Source organism: Cupressus sempervirens, chromosome 1 (genome assembly GCF_028749045.1).
Source record: "Cupressus sempervirens isolate cs-2001-9-10 chromosome 1, ASM2874904v1, whole genome shotgun sequence".
NCBI lineage: Eukaryota > Viridiplantae > Streptophyta > Pinopsida > Cupressales > Cupressaceae > Cupressus > Cupressus sempervirens.
In genome coordinates, this window is record NC_143118.1 from 730,541,289 (window position 1) to 730,566,497 (window position 25,209).

The 25,209-nt window shown below is 37.0% G+C and overlaps 1 protein-coding gene across 1 annotated transcript in view; it reads left to right on the forward strand.

Moving 5' to 3' along the window:
- Positions 1 to 1,318: 1,318 nt before the first annotated feature.
- Positions 1,319 to 25,209, forward strand: part of LOC149580004 (tagatose-6-phosphate ketose/aldose isomerase, putative (Mog1/PsbP/DUF1795-like photosystem II reaction center PsbP family protein)) — a 116,914-nt gene continuing 93,023 nt past the window's right edge. The window contains exons 1-3 of the mRNA XM_089788327.1: positions 1,319 to 2,224; positions 15,672 to 15,751; positions 16,164 to 16,224. Of these exons, the coding sequence (XP_089644453.1) occupies positions 1,661 to 2,224; positions 15,672 to 15,751; positions 16,164 to 16,224 (705 nt within the window). The 5' untranslated portion in view covers positions 1,319 to 1,660. The remainder of the gene's footprint in view (positions 2,225 to 15,671; positions 15,752 to 16,163; positions 16,225 to 25,209) is intronic.

The window sequence follows — 25,209 nt, forward strand, 5'->3', positions numbered from 1 at the left end:
ATGAATATGCATGTCTATTGAGTTGATAAGTCATAAGGGAAAATTAGATTTGAATGAGTGCAAATGTTCAAAGGATACTAATTCACCCCCCCACTCTCAGCATCCTACCTTTCCTAAATATTCTAACAACTATTATTGCAGTAAGATTGGACATAATTCAAACGTATGTTGGCTCAAACAAGTATCACTTGATATTCAATGTACCTTTAATGTGTATTGTCACAATTGTCACTAGCACAAATACACAACACGAAATTGCCAATCTCACTCTAATGAGAAAAAGATTTATGGATATTGCTACTACTGTAACAAATATGAGCATAAGGCTAAGGATTGCATATCAAGAGCAAAATCAAACCAGTCATCCCCAAATTCGACAACCTTCACTAGAAGGAATAAGTTCCTCACATGAATGTGCTCAACATGTGGAAATCAAGGCCATCTTACATCCTACTACAAGATGAGGACAAGTCGAAGAGACAACATTGAACGTTGGAAATGTACTAGAGTGACATGCTTCAAGTGTCACAAGATTGGATATCTCGTAAGAGATTGGAGGAGAAGAGGAAGTCTAGACAACTATTTCCTTGATAGGAAAGGGAAGAGCAAGGTTGTAAACAAAGAAGAAGTAAAGGACTTTGCCAAAATTTGGACCAAGCAAAGTGAGGAGGCAGAGGAAGTCAAACTTGCAAAGGTTGTGAGCTCACCTATTAGTAGTGATACCTCTAAGATGAATTAAGCCAACTCTTAGCTTAAAAGGGGTTATGCTGAGTCTAAACTAGTAAAACCTACAATGTGATGCAAAAGGTTGCTGAGTGCTGGATGCATCGGTAAATGTGCACCACCTATAGCAGGTAAGAGAATGGGTGAGAAACATGATCATTGCTCAATGGACTGTAGGCATTAATAAAATAGGTTATGTGGTCAACGTATGATGACATCATGGCTCAATATGAAATTAGTTCAAGGGTGGACAACATGCACAACTTGTTCTGAGAGGTAAAATTAATGAAACTACTAGTTTAATCGTCAAGTTACATAGTAGGAGGTAAGACTTGGAAATAAAAATTAGAGTTAGTGCAAAGGCTGTAATCCTCTAATCCTGGAGTCCCTTAGAATGTTTGATTTCATAAATATCATTAAAATTCTTCATTTGTTCATTCTAAATATAAAAACAAAATAAAAATTAATTATAAAAATTATGAATGTTAATAATTGTGTAAATTTTACTTAATTAGAACAGCTACGTAATTTGTCCTTTCTAACACTTAAGCTTTTCACCAGCTACACTACGGTGAAGAAAATGATGGCTCGGATTGCTTGATTCTGGCAACGCTTAACAATGCCCCCGATGTTTCAAGCCTATCGGATAAATAATTAGCATTTGAAAAATATAAACCACAATCAGCACAATGATTATAACTTACAAAATTAAGCTCACAAATTTATTATCAGCACAAACAGAAAGAAAATACAGTTTCTTTGTTTTGCAATCCTCTCCCGTATCCAATATGTGACACTCGGGGCAAGGAAAAAGAGACGAACTATGATACTCTTGGCTATCGCAGCAGAATATGCAAATAATATTCAACAATAATTCTGGAGAAAAGAGTCGACTGCGTGCCCTTATCTCCTCCTTTTATTTGCAGAAGAAAACAAAATGGCGGCTGCATTAATTTTGAGCCCACCCACATTGACCCCGAGCTTAAATTCTCCTATTCCGTTTTTCAACAATCTTGTTGGGAAATACAGAAATGGGTTTTCAATTTGGGTGTACAACACCTCCAATTTAGGCGTAATGGGAAATACAAATCCAAAAAGGCCACGAACAGCCAAATACGCAATCATAAAAGCATTGCAAAACAGAGGTTGTATAGATGCATCGGAAGGAACATCAATACGGCAATCATTGCTAGCTAAATCCTCTGATCTTGAGGAGATGTGTAGTTTCTTGTGTTCAAAGAGACAGTTGCTAACATTAGCTGTGATTATTGCACTGTGTTTAAGAAGCAAACATTCAATTGCTGTTGAAACTGCAGAACAGAGCAATGCCAGTTTATCACATGAACCTGAGAACTCCAGTACTGTGGATTCTACAGACAAATCTGTGCCCAAGAAAAGCATTTTTTCTAGGCTTGTCAATACACAGTCATGGTATCGGTTCAGAGGAAATGGTTTTTCATTGCGCATTCCTCCTGATTTTGACGATATCATGGAGCCCGAGGTAGCAGCATCTTTACCGATCCTAAATTGCCATTTTTCCTTGTAGATTTTAATCTTAGGTGAAATTATGGGTTGCCTTAATGTGGTGAAATTATGGTTGTCCAATTGAGAATATGCCCTTTTACGGTTAACCACAATCCGTTGGATATAACTTGCCATGTTCTGAACTTTTGTGTTTACATTCCTTTAGCTTATAGCTCTGTGTGTGTTCTTATGTATCTCTTCTACCTACTTTTAGCTCCGTGTATGTTACTAGGTATCTATTCTTAAAGGTAGAATCTGAGATGCTCGTTTAATTAATACTTTTGAGAGTTTCAGAGCCAAAATGCAATGCCTCTCTGCTCAGTAATGTTTTTCACCTTTTTTTAATGTGAACTGTAATAGATCAAGGTTTTTTCTGGGTTGGATGACTTTTTGCTAACTGACAGGGTCTAAGTTTCTAACTCCTCCCCTCACACTCACAGACATGGGACTCTATGCCCGTTTAGGTTTGAACGCGGTCCCAACCACTATACCACAGCCCTGTTTTTTAACATATAAAAGACTGCACCTCGTTATATTTTTAATAATCTTCATCTTGGCATAGTTACTTCTCAGCTTAAGGATTCAATACAAGCCATATCCTCAGCCACATCAACCAAGCCACATTCACATAAAGATCACTTACCACCACGGGCACACCTCTTGATTTTTGAACCTTGGTTGTTGCTAATCAGTGCATCTTAACCAGAACCCCAATTACAGGTCCATTACACCATATTATATTGAGGTTATGCTGTAAATGGAAATGCATGTTGAATATTCTTAGTAAAAAACAGAGAAATTATGTAGTGTGTCACCTCTAAGCAATCCTGTTCCTACACTCATACCTTGAATTTTGTTTAATACTATAATGAAGTTTAATAGATAATGTTGTTGCTTCTCTTCCTAACAACATCAAAATCCAAAATAGATAATAGATAAAGTGCACTTGATCTGGTGGAAAACAAAATCTACCTATCTTATTGGGCATAGCCAATGTTCCATCTGCTTGGTGTCATTACAGATCCTTGTGCTACAGGTAGTGCATGCATTTATTTAGGGAAGCGGGACCTTATTACCAAGATGCACTATAGGACAACTTTATTATTCAATGAGTTTGGTAGCATGTATTTAAAATTAAATGACGTAAGTGCGTGTGCCATAAGTGCATTTTGCCCACATTATATAAAATGCAGGGTTAGAGCTTCAGGAGAGATTTTTTTTATAGGTAGTAGGCCTAAGCCAATTAAATTTAATTAATTTTTAATAATTTACAAATGCTGAAGTGCAGGCACTGTCGGAAAAAGAATGGGTTTGAAAAACCTCAGGGTAGCCCAGGATATATTGTCCTGCTACCAAGAAAAAATACATTTTCCCCATTTTCAAATGAGGGCTTGTCAAAGGCATACCTTCTAAATAGATGCAATCAATATCCCAAGGGGGTTTACATAGCGTACATTTGCCCCATTTTCGAATAAGGCTTGTAGAAGGTATACCTACTATTACACAAGTTCAAATAGATACAGCAGATTACCTGACTATAAAGTTTTACATTTGCCCTGTTTTCAATCCTAGGGACTAGAAGAAGGCATCCCTTCTATTACTAACTTTATAAAAGATTGAAGGCATGTCAGCCACATGCTGGCCCTATCTTCTAGGCTTATTACCTGTACTCAATAATTCATCACCTTTCATCTGAACCTGCAAAACTTAATCATATTTCTTCCATGATTGTTAAAGAAAATCAATCGAAACTAATCAAATGTTTAACTACCCTCACCATGTTTTTTAGGACTAATGAAGTACTCCCCTTTTAATTATACTTCTCCATGCTACTATTCTGTCAGCAATATCATAAGTAAATCAACATAAATAATAGAACAATCCCTACCCCTTTAGTTATGTTGCCCACCTTATTTACCAGAGAAAAGTCTATTAACAGAATTACAGAAATCAGAGTAATACTGACAAGCGTGCTGCCATCAGCAGATTACTACTGAAAATTGAGTGCACTACCTTCCTAAAGACATTTTTCAAAATAGAACAACCTAGGAAGAGATATTCAATTTGGAGTAAAACAGAAGCAGCCATAAATGGAATATCCTATATCTGATTTGCATGAATAAACTTAAGAAGAGTCGTTAATCCCTTCTACCCAAATGTCACGGTGAGCAAATAAAACCAAATAGACATATAAAGTAATGCATATGAATAGATGTGATGGCAAGTCCATAGGAAGCATCTGAGTAAAACATGAAAGCTCAAAGAAATCCCCTAGAGATATAAAATTATAAATATATATACATCTATGTTTATATACCTGAACGAGTCTATAAAAACAAGGATAAAAGAAACTCATACAGCAAAGGAAACCATAATGAAAATAAGCATATATATATATATATATATATATATATATATATATATATATATATATATATATATATATATATATATATATGCATCTCAATACATATACCAAGAGATGCATCTCTCTCTCTCTCTCTATATATATATATATGTATATATATATATATAAAAGAATATATATTGATTTATATATGGATAAATTGAAACCAGATAATACATGTTTGAGGTATAATCCTGTTTGAAAATTACACTTAACCTATAAGCACTCGACATTTTAAGATAATAGCTTCATCAAGGTTTCTTAAAATAGTTTAAGAGTAAGGAAGTTCAGAGTATTACGATATTCTTCTATAGGTCCACTTGACGACCTTAATGTTTAGAGTACAACCTTAATGTTTAGAGTACTGAGAAAACCTGTAGCTATCTACAAGATAACGTCTAATCATACTAGTAGCCATCTTAAACACCCAAAATTGATGAACTCTAAAACTTTATGCTAGCCAAAAAGATCTAGCTAGTATGTATTAATGGAGCCAAATGCCTACCCTAGACTTCCTCCTCCGACTCATCATCATTGTGGTCAACCTTATCTGCCTTTAGGAACCACTCTATTACTTTCCATGCTGGGCATACCCGGACATGCATGATACCAAGTAGGAAGTACTAGTTTTCCTTTATAGAGGGAAGCCTTTTAGCAAATCTTTGCAAATTGGGAATAACAAGAATGGGAAAAACATCGACCGCTTGGTTCCTAACACCATATTTAGTCTTTTTTGGAATACACAAGTTGTTCTCAATATTTTCCAAGACCAAATTTAATTCTGCTAGGAGTGACCTCTTAAAAAGGCTATAGAATAAATCCACTATCGCCTTCTTATCTCTGTCTACATGAAGAATTGTGGCTGCGAAGACCGCTCTGATAGCTGTATATGTCTTCGTCTTATCAATCAGCTGTGAGAATTATTCACCCACAATTTTCATCACCACCCTAACTATCAAGCTATGTTTCGCACTCAACATCATCTTCAACCTAGTTTTGAGATTTCTCCCTAGAATGACATCTACCTAGTGCCAGGTTTCATACAAATAGAGGTATCCATCGCAGGGCTAAAAAGAAGCAATTCACTAGGATGGCTGCTATGGAAAAACATGAAACAATACCGAAATTGGTAGCTGTGGAATGGCAGATTGAGCAAGGAAAGCTACATAGAAACTATTTATGCATAATCCGTGCAAGGAATCTAAATGATGATGCCTTCTGCTTTTTAGGTTTGAAATGGCTTATGGTACATGTAACATGCTAAAGTTTCAAACTAAATTAATGAATTGGAAACAACCAATTTAACAATGCTTTTCAAGGTAACATGAAAGACTGTTATAACCACCTTAGTATCATCTATGCATGATTATCATTTCATTTCAATGTAAACATATTCAAGTAAGGAAATAACTGATTTAATTTACTCCTTAATCCAATAAAAGAGAAACTAATCTTAACCTTATCATCCAAGTACAATATATAACTGAAAATGCAGAACATAAATATAAAGTACAGTACCTGAATTCTAGATGTCTTGCATATAGACTTTAAACTTGAGTTGTGCAAGCCTTGGCTACTGGAGGAGAGGAGAAGCATTGCCAAGGGCTTAACCTCCCAACCACGGACCCTTAAGTATCCCCACACAATCTTTGCTAAGAAAGGCCCTCCCTACCTTGGGAATAGGCTTGGGACAACATTGTTCAACCACTGAGCATTCTGGTGTTAGAGTGTTAGCCAAACAACAAGCTAGGTTTAGCATACCTTCCATGCACCTATCTACCAACTGTTAGCAACCCTGACCTCTAGCGATCACAACAACAAGCATGTCACTAACCTACCTTGGCCAAGGATTTGTGAGGGCACTATGTACTTGATCGCCGACCGCTCGATTTGACAACAAGACTATATCATGGACTATCATGAGTTGACATGGACTTTAATCATCTCTTATTACTTTCTTAAGTTACTAATTGTTCTTTTCTTTTATCATGCATGAATAAATCATGGTTCAATGATTGCCATTTCACACCCTTCATCTCAACCATGCTAGTATTCCTAGATGAATCACTGGGTGGATGATTAAGCATTTGTAATCACAGCCAATGCATCTGCCCGACTTGGGCCCTGGCATTATAAAAGATTATTAAATTCTAGAAAATCTATCCTTGATTCACAATGGTGCTGTCTCTTATCTCAGGGAATATATTTTAGATATCCCTGTATAAGCTTACACTCCAGGAAAGGAGAATCTCTTATATGGGAAATGCTATAGTTCTGATGCATGCTTACAATATTATACATAAAGAAAGAAGACATTGGATCATATCTTGATCGGTTCTAACAACATTATTATAACTTTCCAAAACAAGCTTGAGCTACACCTCACTATATCGTTTTAAAAGAAATAAAACATAAAGTTTAGCAATGGTGATTTCATGACATGACTAGAAGTCATCCTTTGCAAATCTCTGATAAAATACTAAACAAAAGATCAGAAGAGGAATTTAAAAAACCTTTCACTATAATTGGGGTTCATACTTCCAACATGAAATCATGATTTAAACTCCTCCAAAGCTCTTTGTTCCTCACACTGATCAATCTGTGTGCTTGAATAATGAAGAATGATTATATTTAATAAAATTTATCCTTCAATATTTCAATCTTCTTATGCATTCAATGTGTTAGGTTGCATTAATTAAAAAGGTGATAAATAACCGATAACCATAATTTTGGTGGAATTCAATGCTCCACAACACATCAAGATCTAAGATTAGAGACATCAAGAATCACAAACTTGAATTACTATTTACCTTTATCGCATTATATAACTCTATGGCTCGAATGATTCTTCAGCAATGCTGGAATGCACGATCACTGATTGCTATGAAAAAGAAGGATGGTATCAATCGGCTATTTCCGATTTGGTGCAGGAAGCTCGGCACCGAAATACTGAATATGGTCTTGGCCTAAGAAGGCAAAAGTATTATCTAAAAAATAGAATGGAGATAGCAGATGGTGTGCCTATTGGATAAGTGTATGGAACTTGCAGAGAAGAATGTGAAGCAAGAATGAGAAGACATAATTCTGATTGCAGGTGGTGGTATTACTCTGCTAGAGGTAAGAATGTTGCATTCTAAATGAACTATCACTCCATAATCTTTGCCTTCTTGATTGCATGCTTAGTTGCATGCAAGTTTGTGAAGGTGGCAAGGAGTTACAAGATAAAAGGCCATCAACTCAATGTGGCAAATTTATTTTAAAATGGCCACCGAAATATTATAAGGCCTAATGCAATGATATATGGCCGCTCAAGTTGAAATAATAAAACTATTGCGAAAGAATAAAATTAACTCATGCTAATATCTTAATATAATAATATCATGTTATACCTACAGATGCTCATGTATGTATGTACATACGTATATATATGCATCTATATTGTCTTAAAATGGAAGCACTTCATGTTAAGAACGTTTAGCCCTCCGAGTAAGTGGTCTGGGGTCATGTCAAGTGCCTTGATTAGGTCTTTGCATGAATTTAGCTAGTTCCCCCCTGTTCTGCTTTTCTCCCCCTGTTTCCTGCCTCTTTTCCACTTTCTTTTTGTATTTTTCTAGCATTCTGGACTGAGATCCTGAGATGTGTGACCTCAAGGTCAAGGTTGACCTCGACCCTGACCCAATGTCTAGATTTCAAGGTTCCATGATTTTTGGATATTGGGTTTTGGAAAGAATTGTTTTCCCACTTCCGGGTCAGTTGTTTTGGTCTCCGAAACGGTAAACTCTTAAATTGCATTTAATCTAGGTTCATTTCTAGGGGTTGAGGTTAATTGGGATTTAATTCTCCAGTGTCGGCCTCTCTAGAAGTTTGTGCCCTAGATCACTATATAAGGAAGCTTCCTCCTTTCATTTTCTCTAAGACACATTATGATATCAGGACAATCCATTATTTCCGCAATCAAGCAAGATCAAGCAAGCATTCCATCAAGCATTTTCAAGGAAGCATCCAAGCCATTGTCTCCATTAAAGTTCTCTATTGAAGATCAAGGATTCAAGCATTCAAGCCTTCAAAGGGATTTGGTTCAAGCATTCAAGATTCATCATTCAAAACCCTAGATCTAACCATCACAGTGGTGTGATCTTCCTTCAAGATTCTTTGTTCATTTTCAAGATCCATTCATTCATCCCTCAAGGTGGATTCCAAGCATACAATCATGGAGGTTTTGATTTCTATTTGCTAATGTTATGTTCAAGCTTTCATATCAACATACTTGTTTACATTTCACATATTATTGCATATCTATTGAATATCATAGTTTCGTTGCCAAATCTACTTCTACTACTTGCTAACATTCTCTATTTCAATTTCATTATTAAGGTTGATTCCAAACTGGGGTTTGATCAAGTTAAACCCCTCATCCAAACAACAAAACCATTTTTCTTACATGTATAGGTACAAGATAGCGAATTGAAGTTCAGATCTGGATACCCTTTTCGGTGAACTTTCGAAATCTTTGAACAAAATTTCTGTTAAGAGTAGTGCAGGTCAAGGTCGAAAATAAAGGGGTAAGATTGTGCCTCACTATCTGGGTCAAGGTCAACCTACCCTCAAAAAGACAAATTTTCTGGGTTTTCTCTGTCTCAGCATTTCCAATCCGGAGCAGGTTGTAGAATTTCTCGAGACTGTACACATGCATCAGAAAACAAGTATTTCTAGATTAATTCCATCATGAGGCATGTATCTTATCTTATCTAATTTCAAGCATTTCTAGATTTACATTACTTATTCAATTTCAACTCTAAATACAAATGAATAGTGGGAATGTTAGAGCAAAGTAACATGACTCGGACCCGGCTCAAACTCGACAAGGGTAACTTGAATCGTGACCTAGCTTGGACTTGCTAGTGACTTGACAAAGTGAAAAAATCTCAAAATTTTGAGATTTTTTAGGATTTAAAGAACATTCCATGCACCCATTATTGAATAAAGCTTAAATACACAACAACATCATGAAATAGAAGGTAATTTGATCACAATGCACGTGCTTAAAAGCTAAACATGCATTGATTACATAAGTACAAAGGTAAATTGCAAAATACTAAAATTTAAATAGTAGCTGAAGGAAATAAAAAAGTAAAACATAGAATCATAGATATATAAAATGATAAATCCACGAAACCTATCAAAATGTATATCAAATCCATTGAATCCAACACATCAATAGTCATCATCAAATGTTCCAAATTCCGATCATGTGTTAAGTTAAACAAAAAGTTAAAACAAGACTGTAGCTATGGCTCCTAGTCCTCACCCTCATCCTCGTTGTCATCCTCACCCTCACCCTCATCCTCATCCCCAACCTCAACCTCAGGCGCAGTATAATCTATAAAAAGCCTCTTAGTAAGGTGTCTAAGGTAGGTCCTCCATAGCATCAGCCTATGAGGTACCTCTAGGATCAACTGTAGTCTCTGCCAGTGCTTGTGAGGTGCCACTAGGAACAACTGCATCTCTCTGGTCCTCTGCTGCCATAGCCATGACCTCAGCCTCTCTGTCTGCCTCGTCAACCCACTCTAGGTCCTCATCATCAAAGACAGGGTGAATAGCCCCAGTGATCCACTCAGACTCTGGATCAACCTCCTCTAGAGTAATCGGAGTGGTGTCACTATCCAAAATCTCCACGGTCTTAGTGCGTAGGTTGTAATGCACAAAGACTAGTTTATTCATTTTCTCCACAAACAACTTGTTACGCCTCTTTGAGTGGATGTGCTCGAACATGCTCTAGTTGTGCTCACATCCAAAAGCGCTACTTAGCTGACTCATTATGCGGTTGGCGATTTGTTGAAGGTTTTTGGTTGAATGCCCAAATATTTGCCACCATCTATTTGAATTTTGAAAAAAAGGAAAAAAAAAAATATTAGTCTCATTTCAAAATTTGAACTTTAAAGCTAGAAATTTAGAAACTAGAATGTATAAGGCTTAAGCTACAAATTTTACCTGGCTGCAATTTTGTATGACCTTTGCAAATTTGACTTGAAAAAATGGGCCTTGTTGCATTATTATAGGCATCCATCTCAAGCAATATATTTGTGGCATTAGTGGCCATCTTCGATATCACAGTGTATAGGCCACTAAGAACCTCCTCATCTACCTTGAAATCTTCACGGAAACGGTATGCCGGATTGAGGTAATAGGCTGCTGCATGGATGAGTTTATGAAGCTGATTTTGCCATCTCTTATCAAGCCATACTTGTCCTCAACTCCTACATATTTGGCCTTAATAGCCTCCTTGGCCCCATCCATGTCCTCATATATGTAGCTCATAGCGGGCTTCTCCCCATTAGCAACTCGTAGGAGGGCTACAAGGGGCTCAGTGATCTACATAACAATTAAACAAAAAAATAATTTAGTGAATGATGAAACTTTGCAAAGTTGCACAATGAAAATAAAACAAAAATATGTATGAGATAAATTAATTTATAAAATTTTGAGACTTAAGCTTTTAAAATTTAAATTACCTCCACAATCTCCTTACATGGCTCCCAAAAACCTTCTTCATCATAAATGCATTTTGTTGCATCTATCCTTGCAGGGGTGGTGGCAAAGGAGGAGGAACTCCATTGTGGACCAACAAATATGCACCTCAAAGCTAACCTTGAACTCAACAAGGATTTTAGTGTGATAAAATTAGAGGCAAATCTTGTGATATTGGGACGAGCCAACTCGTTTCCCTTCGTGTATTCCCTCATAATGCTGAGGACTAAGGCATGATTATAGATGAACTTGCAAAGATTTTTGGCCTTAACAACACATGATTTCACCCATTCAAGCTTGCCAATATCTGCTAACATGAGGTCGAGGCAATGGGCCGCACATGGAGTCCAAAAGATTCTTGGGTGTCTCTCCATCTTAAGATTGTATTGTGTGTTCTCTATCCACAATCTTGCTCCTACTTATATATTAACCAAGGGTCTTGTCTTTTCATAAGACACAACCCCTTCTGGGTTGGTCCTCCATGAAACAACCTACTCTTCTACAAATCGGTGCCCTTGTCCCTTAACTAATAGTTAATTATTAATTAACTACAATAGTCCTCCCGTTCGCTGTTCGTGTCTCCGTATGCCTCTAATCCTTAGAATACCTTCTTTTGCCCCGCTGCTGTTCCACCCGTGTCCAAATGTCTCCAATAGAATATTGGAGGCTCTCTTGGTGCCAACTTTCCCCTCGTTGGAACCTCAAAATCATCAAGTGGTACCTAATTAATGGCTGCCTTCAGAAACAAGCCAATGGCATGGTGTGGCATAAAGAACGTCCGCTGCTAGAGTGTCATGAACTCCTCCATCCTGTCGGCGAAGATTGTAGCCCAATCATACACTGTGCCATTCATGAATACAATTTGTGACAAAGTTATATCTGAAGCTTGACTTGCCCTTGTCAACTTGCTTTTGATGACATCCATGATGCATCTCCAGTGGCCCTCCCGAATAAAATCTTGCCGAAGCCCTCTACATTTGGCACCCTTGACCACTGATTCCATTTCTTCTGGTGTAAAATTGCGGCCTACTAATTTCACCCAATATTCTTTTCGTTCTTGTGACAGCTTGTGATTCTTGATTTCCACTTTTTGTCCTCCTTGGCCAGGGATGCCAAAAACAATAGTGAAATCCTTTGGTTTGAAAGAAACTGTCATGCAGTGCTTCTTGTACAAAAATGTACTGGTTCTACTGTGCATATTGTATGATTCTATCATGGTTCGCAAAATCGATTCAAACAATCGAATGGAGAATACTCGAAGCTGTATGGCCCAATGCACTTGTACTCGTACTAGAATTTTTTTGATTACCTCTGTGTCCGGAGTTTCTTGCCACCATTTCCGACATTCGCTGCCATTGAGTCCTTCAAACTGAACCGTAGGTGTGAGAGTTCAGCCCTTACTTTTTGCTTCTTACTGGTGGATGCTGATGTACAGTTTCGTGCAAAATGGCCCCACAAATTGCATGCTCTGCATTGAACTATCAGTCGGCCATTCGCATCGTACTGAATTCTGTTGCGGCCCCCATTATTGTTGTTGGCATTGTTTTTTTGTCCTCTTCTATTATCTTTGTACCCTCCCAATGTGGCACCCTCATTGCTAGTGTTTCCGCTCCCTCCTGACGCGGAAGCCTCCTGTGTTAGAAGTACTTGCCGTGGTCCTCTTGTTTTCTATCTCACAGAACTGGTTTTTCGGACAGAATCCTTTCGTGTGTCCTTCTATCTTACATTCTGTGCACCATAGCTTGTTTCCCTTTGTCTCTTGTTGCATATTCTTGAATTCCTTCATCATTCTAATCATATCCTTCTGAAGAGCTTGGACCTTCTTGCTGCCTTTTTCTTCATCACTGCTATCCTCTTCGGAAGACACGTCGTCTGAGTCGGATGAGCTACTTTTCTTCTTTTTCGTTTTCTGTTCACTCTCTAAGTCCATCGCCCGATTGTATACTTAGGTGTATGATGATGGTGACACAATTTTCATTTTTTTCCTTAACTTCGGCTGTAGTCCTTCAATGAACCATCTCTTCTTTAGCCCATCTGCTGGCTTACTTTCCTTTTTATTTATTAATTCTTTTAACTTTTTGGCATATACACGAACGGTTTCATTTTTCCCTTGTTTTGTGGTGTAGATTTCTGTTACAATTTCATTGTCATCGCGCAACAATTGAAACTTGGTGATAAATTCCTTTTTAACATTCGCCCATGTAGTTAATTTCTGAGGGTCCGCGTCGGCAAACCAATCAACTGCTAGACCCCTTAGGGTTGCTGAAAATTGTCGCACCCATTCATTTGTGTCAGTTACACCATTTGCCGTCCAAATTGTTTCGCATGTCTTACAGTGTTTGATTGGATCGGCCGTTCCATCACCATCAAACTTTGCCAACTTCTCCTTTGGTCTTGCCATTATTACTTGATTTTGTGTACGGGTGCTGTTCGGTACTGCAACACTGGCGTTGTTTTGGACTCCGACCCCAGTGCTTTGCACTCCCACACTGGCGCTCTGCACTCCCACACTGGTGCTCTGTACTCCTACACTGTCGCTTTGCACTCCCACATTGACATTTCAGACAGTTGTCTTATTTCCACCAACTGTGTTCTTTGGTGAAGAAGGGTCTTTGTTAAGCGAAGTTGTTCGTTCCGGAAGTGTATCATAGACGAAGAGTTCACTCCACGCGCATGCTCTCTCGGCACTCCGAGCCGTGTGAGTTAATTCCCTTCCGTTTGGATTCTCTTCCCTCGGCGTGTATAGGTTCAGAAATTCCTCTCTTGCTTCTTCCACCAAATCTAACCGCAGCCGAGTCTCTTCTAACAATTCCTCAGTGCTTCGGTGTCCGTTGACAATCTGCTGAAACCTTCGTCTGCGCTCCGCCTGTTGTGCCAAAATTAAATTTTCTTGTGCAGTGCATATTCCATCTTTTCCCTTTGTCTTATTCCTATCCTTGTTAAGCTGATTTGGCATTAGACTTCATTCGTCTGCCTTCGTTCCAGGTCCATTAGGCAGCGGCGCCAAATATTTATCGTATGGGTAAATAGAGTAATGCACACAGACAATGAAACAAGAACATGTAATAGTAGTACTCCTTTTATTCGCATATATACCGAAGACATTACATTATGCTTATGATGATGATTACAATGATCTCGGATGGGGTACATATACTACCCGCTGAACCTTCCCGAAGGGGTCCATTGGCTACATGACAATGCTAATCTACCCGTCTGCTACACAGTATTTACCGACGACATCAATTTGTTGGCTACACATTATTTACCAACAACATCAACCCGTTGGCTACACAATATCTACCAACAACAAGACATAATGTCAACACTTGACTTGCAACAGAAAACCATGCTCACATACTCAATACTGCTAACATTGTCTGTACTGTACTGATCAATAGCCTGCAGCAAACAAAATTTGAGGCTGACATCAATGACAAAACCTGTCATCAATTCAACGTGTTTGGCACCTCGACAATCTCCCACATTGCTAACAATCTTCTCCAATCCTAACATCCTCGACTATCCGACTTAAAATCTTTACCATGTATTGCCATTGCCAGAGCCATCCATTCATCATTATCCCTAGATTGCTTAGATGTGGGATTGCTGTTTGGATGCCCTCGGAGGTGAACCTCCATTAATAGGGAACCATATTGCCTTTGATCCTCGCAAGAAGATCAAATGAATTTTTGCATATCAGGGTGGATGCCTTTGCGCATCTAGTCTTGCTGAAGAAATTCTTCTGCAGAATGAATTTTACCAAAGAGAAAATAGGGTTCGCATTGCCTGCTGTTGCCTGCCGAATTTGCGTATTGCTAAGCCATTTTTTTTTGATGTGTGCCTCAGGAGAGATTTTCATGAATCTTTTCAGCTTCATTTTTTATTTATTGGTAAAGGACACAATATTTTAACTGCAAAAGATATCAGATTCATTCTTTCTTGCTGTAAAGATATATTAATTTGTGAATAAGCTCTGCTAATCTTGTAATTACGTTTCATTCTAAATACAAGAAAATTCTTTGGCCGTCCTCTAGTTTTGACCAGATTTTGGTTTGCATTCAACTTTCTTGCAGTTGGATGAGATTATTTTGAATTTGATGGTTGGTCATTGCTCTCTCAAATTCACAGGAAATGTAAATTGTGCACAATTAGAACAAGTACAGAGTACATGCACTACTAGTTTACAACAAATCACCTCATATTGCTTACTGATTCAATTCCCAGGGTGTAACCATGCTAATTAATTATGTTGTCATAGTCCGCTTCTTCAGCAGTGTAGCTTGTGTGAAACCTTGATCTAGATTACAATCTAGTATATGGGATATATTTGGCTTTTCCTTAGTGATTGGTAATCCTTTGCATCTTTCAGTGGCATTGCCTTCAATGCAAGTGTAAGTAACAAATGATAGACCACTAATGCAGGATGTAGTTGAACACTTTTAGTAGTTTTAAAACAAGATGTGCTTATCTATGATTATGCTGCCAGGATTATACCACAGGTTCATCCTTATATGGTGAAAGGGCAAAGCCCAAGACTTTTGCTGCTCGTTTTGCATCGCCGGATAGGTAATCTAAATATTCTCTAGAATGATCATTACATAAAGTAAAATGTTTAACTCTTTCCAGTAATGAATCATTGATGGTTCAGTTACTATTTTTGGTATTTAATGGTTTTAATTTTTTTCTGTGATTGATGCATTTTAATTCATGCGAACAATGTGGAAAATTTATCGAATTTTTTTTAAGATCTCTAAATTATTTATTTGTCCTCTCTCAGCCATTGTTTTTGCCAAGTCCTGCATGGGCATCAAAAAGTTCTTTTCATTTCACAGAAATTTAAGAATAATATTAAGAACTGACAATACTTTTAAGTTTTAGCATAAAAAGGCAGGTTTTATATGCTTGATTCACGCTTATAGTATCTTATTTTGAAGACTATCTTATGATCACTTTCCTGTCATCTGCTGGTTGATTCCAGATCAGAAGTATTAAGTGTGGTGGTCAAACCAACAAATGAACTCAAGCTTTCTTTCTTGGAGGTTTGTAAAGATCTGTACTGTTTTTTTTTGAAACATCTATTTGTTTATAAAAAATAAATTCCAATATTGTTCAGTCTCAACCCAAATTTTGTAAATGTCAAAATCTGGCTTGCAGCATGGCTACATTAATCTCTGATTAACATTTTAAAATCTGGTATAACAGAAACAATTCATTGAGCCTCTATGATAATTTTATCCTACTGCAGGATTTACATGTGACTGACTGTATTTAATATCTGCAGAAGGATAAAAGAGCAATAATATATCCAAATGTTAATGTGGCAAATTATTACAGAAAAGGGCTAATTGATCTCAGCCGTCCTTGACTTACAATGGAACTGACATAAGATGGACACCTATCTTAATGGGGTTATTCAATTGAATGTTTTGTGTTTTAATATTTGTTGAATGATTTTAATGACTACTTAGCTTTGGTGAGAAGAGCATGCATCCCTGAATACAATGCTTAATCATTTCGTAGGACCAATTTTTCTGCCAGCCTTGAATTGTCCTTTGTGATTTGACCATGGATATTTTTATTTACAACTATCCTTGAACTTCTTGTATGGTTACTGAATTTCAGCTCCTAGTTGGAGACAACTGAAAATTTGAATACAGAAATTACCAAAGTTCATTTATGATTGTTGAGATGGCTGCTTTTGTTTTTTTAGAACCTGGGTTCATTGCAATGTACCATTAGAAGGCTTCAGTGTCAGGGAAAAGAATCAAGGCCATACTAGTCACCCTTTGATTTATTTATCAATGCACATTTTCTTTCCTTGTTCTAGGTACGCTGCAACTTGAATATAGTGCATATATGATTTTGAATCAAATCAAGCTTTTCCAATGTCATGAACGGCTAGAGCTGTGTATATTCATGGTGGACACACATATATACTATTTTGCTTGTGATGTATTCTACTTCAGCCTTAGGGTAAAATACATGAAGGTCTTATTAAACTACCAAGTCGAGAACTGGGTTATGATCATTAAGAAATGTATCATGGATAAACATCATTTGACTGACAATCAATGGAAATTTTGCACATTGATTCATCTCCCTAATCATATCCATCCTACTTGTATTATTTTCTAATTGAGGAAGCTTTTACACCAGTACGAAGTTAAAACCATAGGTTACACTCCTTGTACTATGTGGGTGCTGGGCAATTATCAAGGCTGGTGGACTCTTTGAAGGGCACATCACCAAGGTTTATAGCAAACACAAGTTTCTAGGGGGCACTAGACAGCTACCAAGACTACAAATGAACTCATTTAGGGGGCGCTTGACAGCCACCATGACTACAAATGAACTCATTTGAATGATACTTCTAGAAGTTTCATATGGGGGAATTGCTAATGTATGGTTACCCCAAATTTGTAGAATTATATATAGAGGCATTTCCAGCTTTGATATGGATGTACCATTTCAACTTCATGCCTTGTAGGGTTTGTATGGATAACATTCAAGATATACAGTTACATTCATTCATAACATTTTTTAATAATAACTTTATCCAGTAAATTTACTCATTTGCAATGGTCAGACTTTGAGATGAATTGAAGATCATCATCTTCCATACTTCTAGTTTTTAAATAAATTTTTAACAGATGTCAAATATTTTGATCAAATAGAGTAGAAAGTACAAGAGTTCTGATAGATACATGGTCAGACAGTTCCTATGGATGAGGAACTGAGGTGTCACCGGTATCTCCATATTGGCAGGTTTCTCTACTTGTTGATAAACAAAGTGAACACAATTAAGTGAGCCAATGCTATTCTGAATATTGTTAGTGCCAAAATTATCTTTGTGTTGGAATGTGTAATTTCCCCCTCAAATGAAATGTAAAAGCATAATAGAGGATTTTAGAAATTCCTGGATTGACGAATAGGGTTAGGTAAAGTTCTAGAAGTCATTTATGTTTAGATAGTTCTAGAATTGTCTATTTGTTCGATAATTTAGATGTTTCCTGAAATAATCTAAGACCTCTATAAATAGAGGCATCTTGTAATGTTATTGATATGGACAAAATGTAATTGATATGGGCAAAATGTAATTGATATGCGAAAGTTAATGAAATATATTAGTTCCACAGCACATTGAGTATTTCTCAGTTTTAGTTTATTTTGTCCATCCACCTTCCACAAGGTGTATTAGAGTTGTCATGGGTTTCTACAAGTGCTGTCAGAGCCAGCTTAGAAAATCCTGTCACCATCGGTGACAGACAAATCGGAAAAAAGTTAATTGGGTTATTTGGAAAACCCTGCCACCATTTGTGACAGATGAAGCTATCAAGGGGTAGCTGAAAAAAGACGTGAATTTGATCAAGGTTATTAGTGAATCCTGTCACCGGCATTTGTGACAGATGAGGCAAGATTATCAGTGGATCCTATAAAAAGAGGAAATCGTTGGTAAAAGATTCAGCCAATTGCTGACAAAATGTTTGTAGAAATTAAAGACTGCAGCCTTGGAAGACAAAAGGAGTCACACATCCTGGGACTGCAGTCATCTATTCACAAAGGCATTAACAGATATGAAGATTACATGGCACATTGGAATTTATATGCAACAACATTTGAGGTTGAAATTAGGGGGGAGTGTTGGAATGTGTAATTTCCCTCTCAAATGAAATGTAAAAGCATAATAGAGGATTTTAGAAATTCCTGGATTGACGAATAGAGTTAGGTAAAGTTCTAGATGTCATTTATGTTTAGATAGTTCTAGAATTGTCTATTTGTCCGATAATTTAGATGTTTCCAGAAATAATCTAATACCTCTATAGAGGCATCTTGTAATGCTATTGATATGGACAAAATGTAATATGGGCAAAATCTAATTGATATGCGAAAGTTAATGAAATATATTAGTGCTGCAACACATTGAGTATTTTTCAGTTTTAGTTTATTTTGTCCATCCACCTTCCACAAGGTGTATTAGAGCTGTCATGGGTTTCTACACACTGCTACAAAACTCTTCCTTTAGTGAAAATTGAGTCAATAATTACGTCATTTTCACCATCCTTCCCATCAAATTGCCAAGTTGTCAGTCTTGGTCTATTTGGTCAAGCTAATACTTATTGTGGATAGCTCAAGGGAGGGAAGATGATTAATAAAGGCGACCAAGCTCTTAAAGTGTTAGCATTTAAGGAAAATGGACAAAGAATGGTAAAACTTGATGAATCAAGCTTTTGGTGTTGAGTGTTCTACAATGAAATTGAAGATGATCAGTCGATGAAGGCTGTAAGGTGAGAACAAGGGGATGTGATAGTTTACAAAGTCTCTTCAAATCTCTATTCATGCAAAACAAATGAGAGTGGCAATGCTATAGGAGGCAAGATGGCAATGAGAAGAAAATTTGTTCTAAGGCTAAAGTTCCCATACTTTTCCAATGGCTTAGCCAGTCGAAAAGTGTGGTTTAAGTGGCTAAAAGAGGAAAAGTGCGACAAGCTGTAATTTCCTCATTTTTTAGCAGAAGCGATTTCTGAACAATTAGTCTATATCCAAGCTCTTTTGGAGACTAAATGGTGAACAAGTCCTAGGTATCTCCAAAGTTCTTGGAGAGCACAAGTTCAGTCTTGAAATTTTTTTTTTTGTCGACAGAAAACTTAGTAGGCCTTGGTAAACCTAGTGATGCTTCCGAAATCAATTTCCAACCTTCTGAGAGCTTTTAAACTTCTTGGAGAGCAATTTGTTTCTAATAAGTCTCAGTTGCCTTCAATCTGTATGATTACAATTTGATTTGTATGTCATTCCAATGCTTCCCACAAATTGGGCTAAGTCTTGATCTATTAATTATTTATTCCCTTAAAGTTGTCTAGATTTAAAAATAATGAAGGGACAACTTAGTGTAAGAGCTCATTAGAAAGGTGTTATGTTTTAAGTTGGATGCCCTTGACTTTGGGATTTTGCACATGAAAAATAACATTATTCTCTTAAAAGGTCATTGTGAAGAAAAAGCAAATTATATAAAAAATTGGTTATTTCCCTCCAAAAAAGTTATTAAAGGAGGTTGAGGGCTCAATTGAGAGTTTAGACTTGTGTATAATATTGTTATGCTGCTGGAATGAACCAGAGTTCTTCCAAAGCTTCTTGAAGACAAAAATCCTTTTAGAGTTTCTGGTGTTGGGGATGTAAATTGCCCTATTTAGTTGAATGATAACAGAGATTACCATTGTTCTTCAGTTTAAACTTTTTGATATTGGGTTGCTGAGATGAAATACTTTTGCAGTATTTTGAATTCCAAATTTATGTTTCAAATGGTTTTAATTTCTAGAGTTTTTATTAATTAGCTTCTAGGCATTTTGAAGTGGAGATTTTGCTGGCCATACAAATCCATTGCAGGTATATGGGTTTGTTTGAGTAATATTTACAGTTTATGTGAAGGCCTTAATGCTCCATGATGGGTACTGCTGAATGCCGAAGTGAAATACCCTAGAGATTCTGTCCAAACAACATATTACATGCTGTACAATGTTGTAGACAAGATGTAGGAAATGATAGGGTGGAGCACCTAGTTATTGGGCATTTTGTTTGCTGTTTGGGAAGGGCCAAGACCTCACTAATCTTATCCAAAATCTCAGGCACAGAATTTTGCTTTTTGGCAAGGTTATAATACTGTAATGGGATTGTACCTGCTGTATCAGCATCACTTTCAGATTTGTAATTGACTGAAAATAATTTTAAAGTTTGACAGTGATATATTCTCTTTTCACCATGATTCAACGAAGTTTGCATATGTTTTGAAAAGAAATTTCTCCCTATGTTCATATTGGGTGTGTTGGCAAGTTTCCTGGGGTGTTTGCGTGCTGTACCTGTTATAGTGTGCCAATATGGTGCAGTCACAGTCAGCCAGACCTCAGAGAGATCGGTCAAATCGGCAGCAAGAGTCGCACAATGGAAACAACAATGAACAACTGAGAGATATGCAAAATAATCCTTCGTATTATTAGAATTCATTTACAATGAGCCTGCAACATGCAGTTATACATTCCAGACAAACAGGGTTGATTACACTCCAAAATCGTACTGCTACCCTTTGGTCTGAGACCTACTTGATTGTCCAATAACCACTGCTACCTAGAGAGATCGATTACAAGCCTTATAAAGACTTTATCACATACAGGTCGGCCAAGAAACTATTGCATTCTCTAAGAATTAGGAAAATGTATTACAATATAGAGCAGGACTTAATCACATAGGTTTCATCACATAAGTTGTGAAATTCATACAAGTCCACACATGATCTAAGAACATTGAGATATGTGCCAACATGATTTATTAATCAGGAAATAACTTTGCAAGATAGGAAAACATGAACTAGTTGAGCAAATGTGAAGAACATCAATGACTGGTAAGAATCCATCATGTCTTGAATATGACACATCCAAATGCAGTGCAAACCTGGGAAATGATCCAAGACCATGTGCATAACACATTCCTAGCCATGCAACAATAACTCAAAGACTTAAAGGATCATTGCAAGAAATACTGCGACTGTACAAACAAAAACCTAAAGGAAAAACATAGTTTTGGTTGATGCAAGATTGTGAAGAACCTGAGATGCTCCAACATCAGACACCTGAGGTTACTGAAAAGTGAGTCTCTCACTTTGGTGCTAGAGGAAAATTAAAACGATTCACCTAAGCCTGAGAAATCCATGAAGAATCTTCGACTAGTATGTCTTTCCACTTCGCCAGATACTCCTTATATTGTTTACCTCTTTTCCTTTTACAAACTTTGCTAACCAAAATCTTTTCTATCCTTTAGGGTACTGCTCTTCAACATCTGATTCATCATTTGAACTCAAATCAGCTTTATGATACTCATATGAATCTGCAACATTTAATATGGGCGGTCTATCCATATTATCGGGAAACTCAAGTTCATAAGCATTCCTTGAATCAAACTTCTTCAAGATCCTACAAGGTCCAAACTTCCTCATCCTCAACTTGCCATAATTGCCAACAAGAATTCTCTCCTTCTTCAAATACACCATTACTTCATCTCCCACTTGATATTCCTTATGCCTCCTTTTCTTATATGCCTTCTCCTTGTAAAGTTTCTGCAAATTATGAAGTGAATCAAACTTAGATTGTACCTTTCTTGATCTGCTGTAGATAATCTTCAATAGACAGTCTTGTTGAATGAAGAAATATAATTTTGGGAATGCTTATAATTCCTGCAAGTTGTCTTAGGGCAGTATTGATTAAGGAGCAGACGTCTATGTGTTGTGTGTCCTTAAACTTCAATCACACCCACCTCTTATACCATAACCATAGGGCATGTCCCCTAAAGGGACATGACCCTCTCTAGGTCGGCCCACACTACTTTCTAGAAATCGGCGCTCAAAGGAGATGACTAATGGTTAACTAACATAACTAAATAGTTATAGTTAGTGCATAACAAAAATCATTGCCAAGGATCGTCGCTCTTTCTTTAGCCAAGTGTAATGTATTTAAATGCCTTTAGAATGGTATTCTAAGAGAGAAGATTAATGTGTGGTCTACACACTCAGACCAGTATGAGTATTGATCTTAGAAGTTTAACACTCCCTCTTAACTTGATAATCATACTAAGAGATAACATATCTAGCATCATCAATTACGATGAATAAGCATGGACTAATACTCTATATCTATCTGAAACCTCTGAGCAAGTGGTATCATGGAACAAAAGATACTACATCATATAACCATCTTGCGATATGACGTATCACTTATACTAGTGATGTCAATATTGCAACACAGAGGATAAAATCCAAAGAATGATTAAATTCTTCATTTATCCAGGTTGTGACTCATAGGTGCTGGCAATCCTATATCACAACTTGATCCTGAGTTAAGATCTACCAAAACACAGGATAAAGTCTGAAGAATAAATTCTTCCTTTATCCAAGTTGCGTGATTCATAGGTATAGAAATGTCTATGTCACAAATGATCTTGAACTCATCTAGATCTAACAGTAGTTCTCTACTGTTCAACACATTATCTAAGAGATCGTCATCTCTCATAATGTCTTTTATACAAGTATTCATTATCTCAAAGATCGTCACCTCTTAAATAATGAATACAGATGGTGAAGCCCATAACAATCAATAGCCTAACAATAAAGTCATTTTATTAATAATATAAAGAATACAAAATTTTATAATTCAATCATACCAAGCCTTTTCCTGAAGTGATCTATCTTCACTCAAGAGAGAGGTTTGGTAAGAATATTTGCTGTTTGATTTGCAGTACAAACGTATTCTAATTTCATAGTATTCTTGTCTACCATATCTTGTACATAATGGTAAGGAATTTGGACCTATCATGAAAAATTGGATTCACAGAAAGCTTGATGGAACTCTAATTATCACAATGAATAATCGTAGGATTCATCGCTTGACCAAATAGTCCCACAAGTAACTTCCCAAGCCAAACTGCTTCTCGAGAGGCCATCGCTACTACAATGTATTTGGCTTCTGCGGAACTTTGTGCGATTGAAGATTGTTTTTTGCATATCCATGATATCATTGTTGATCCTAAATCGAAACAACATCTGGAAGTACTTTTTCTATCCTTAACACTACATGTTACAGGACCATTGCAATTGAATTTTGATATTAAGAAGGCTGATTTTACATACCTCCTGATTGTTCGTTGTTGTTCCCATGGTGTGACTCTTGTTGTACAATTGGATAGATATCTTTGAGGTCTCTCTGACCACGACTGCACCAAACAGTATCAGAGATAGATTTTGTTCCTTGTGGAGGTTAAATCATTATTTTGGAGTTGCAAAACCCTAGTTTTGTTGTGGGGTGGTAGAGTTGAGATTTGGCCCACAATTGTAGAGGACTTGTAAAAAGACGGTTTGTGGTAGTAGAGATGCAAATGCAACCCTGATGGATTTGTTATGATAAATTGCAGTCAGAACTAAAGTTGTGGAAACTACCCAAAGGAGAGGTAGACATATTGATGATGTAACTAAAGACGAAGTCAAGGAAGTTGTTACCAAGGAAGAACCTATACTTGAACAACGAGATGAAAGATGTTGTCAGTAAAAACTATATTGTAGCTGATGGGTTGAGTTGGTATCTAGAAGGTCGCGTGACGGTTGAGTCATCCCTTCGAGAAGTATATGTACATTGTCTGAATGGATTTATTGATCATCATTGTATTTGGAATTGCATAAGTGCTTATATGAATAAAGTACTTGTTCTATGTTACGTTCTAATCTATTAATGCAATAAGTATTTGTTTACCCTATCTGATAAACATTTGGCATCGTTGGCAGTAGAACTTGGTATAAAAGAGGTGTTATGAAGATTAATGCCGAATTTTCTCAATAAGGATAGGAATAAAATAAAAGACAATGATGAGATACGCATAGCACGAAAAGCATTAATACTCACACAACAAGTAGAACGCAGGGAAAAGTTTCAGCAGCTCATTGACGGGCATCAAAGTGGTGTAGGAGCACAAACAGAGGGAGTGCATTCACCTAGCAGATAGAGGACTTGCTTGAAGAAACACATCAGAGATTGAATTTGGTAGAAGAGACAAGGGAGGAGTTCCTAAACTTGTATATGCCAAGGGTAGAGAATCTGAATAGAAGGGAAGGAACCCGCATGGCTTGAGGTGCCAAAGGAGCACAAGTGTGGGGTGAACTCTTTGTTCCCAATACACCTGACAAACAGATACAAGTAGAGAATCGAACAACTTCGTTTGAAGAAGATCTCTTCACACCGAATAACACAGTTGTCCAAAGTAAGGCAGTTGTCTGAAGTAGCGTGGTTGTGCATCGCAATGTAGGTACTTAGAACAATGTAGTTACGCAAAACAATGCAAGTGTGCAACAAGTACCACAGATTCAGGAGAAAAATTAACAATAAACCAAAGAAATTAAGTCGAGAAGTGAAGGCACAACTGGTAGAAATGGTGTGTGAAAAACGGCCTCAGGCAAAAAACAAAGCCAAAATGGATACTTCGAAGGGAAGAGGATT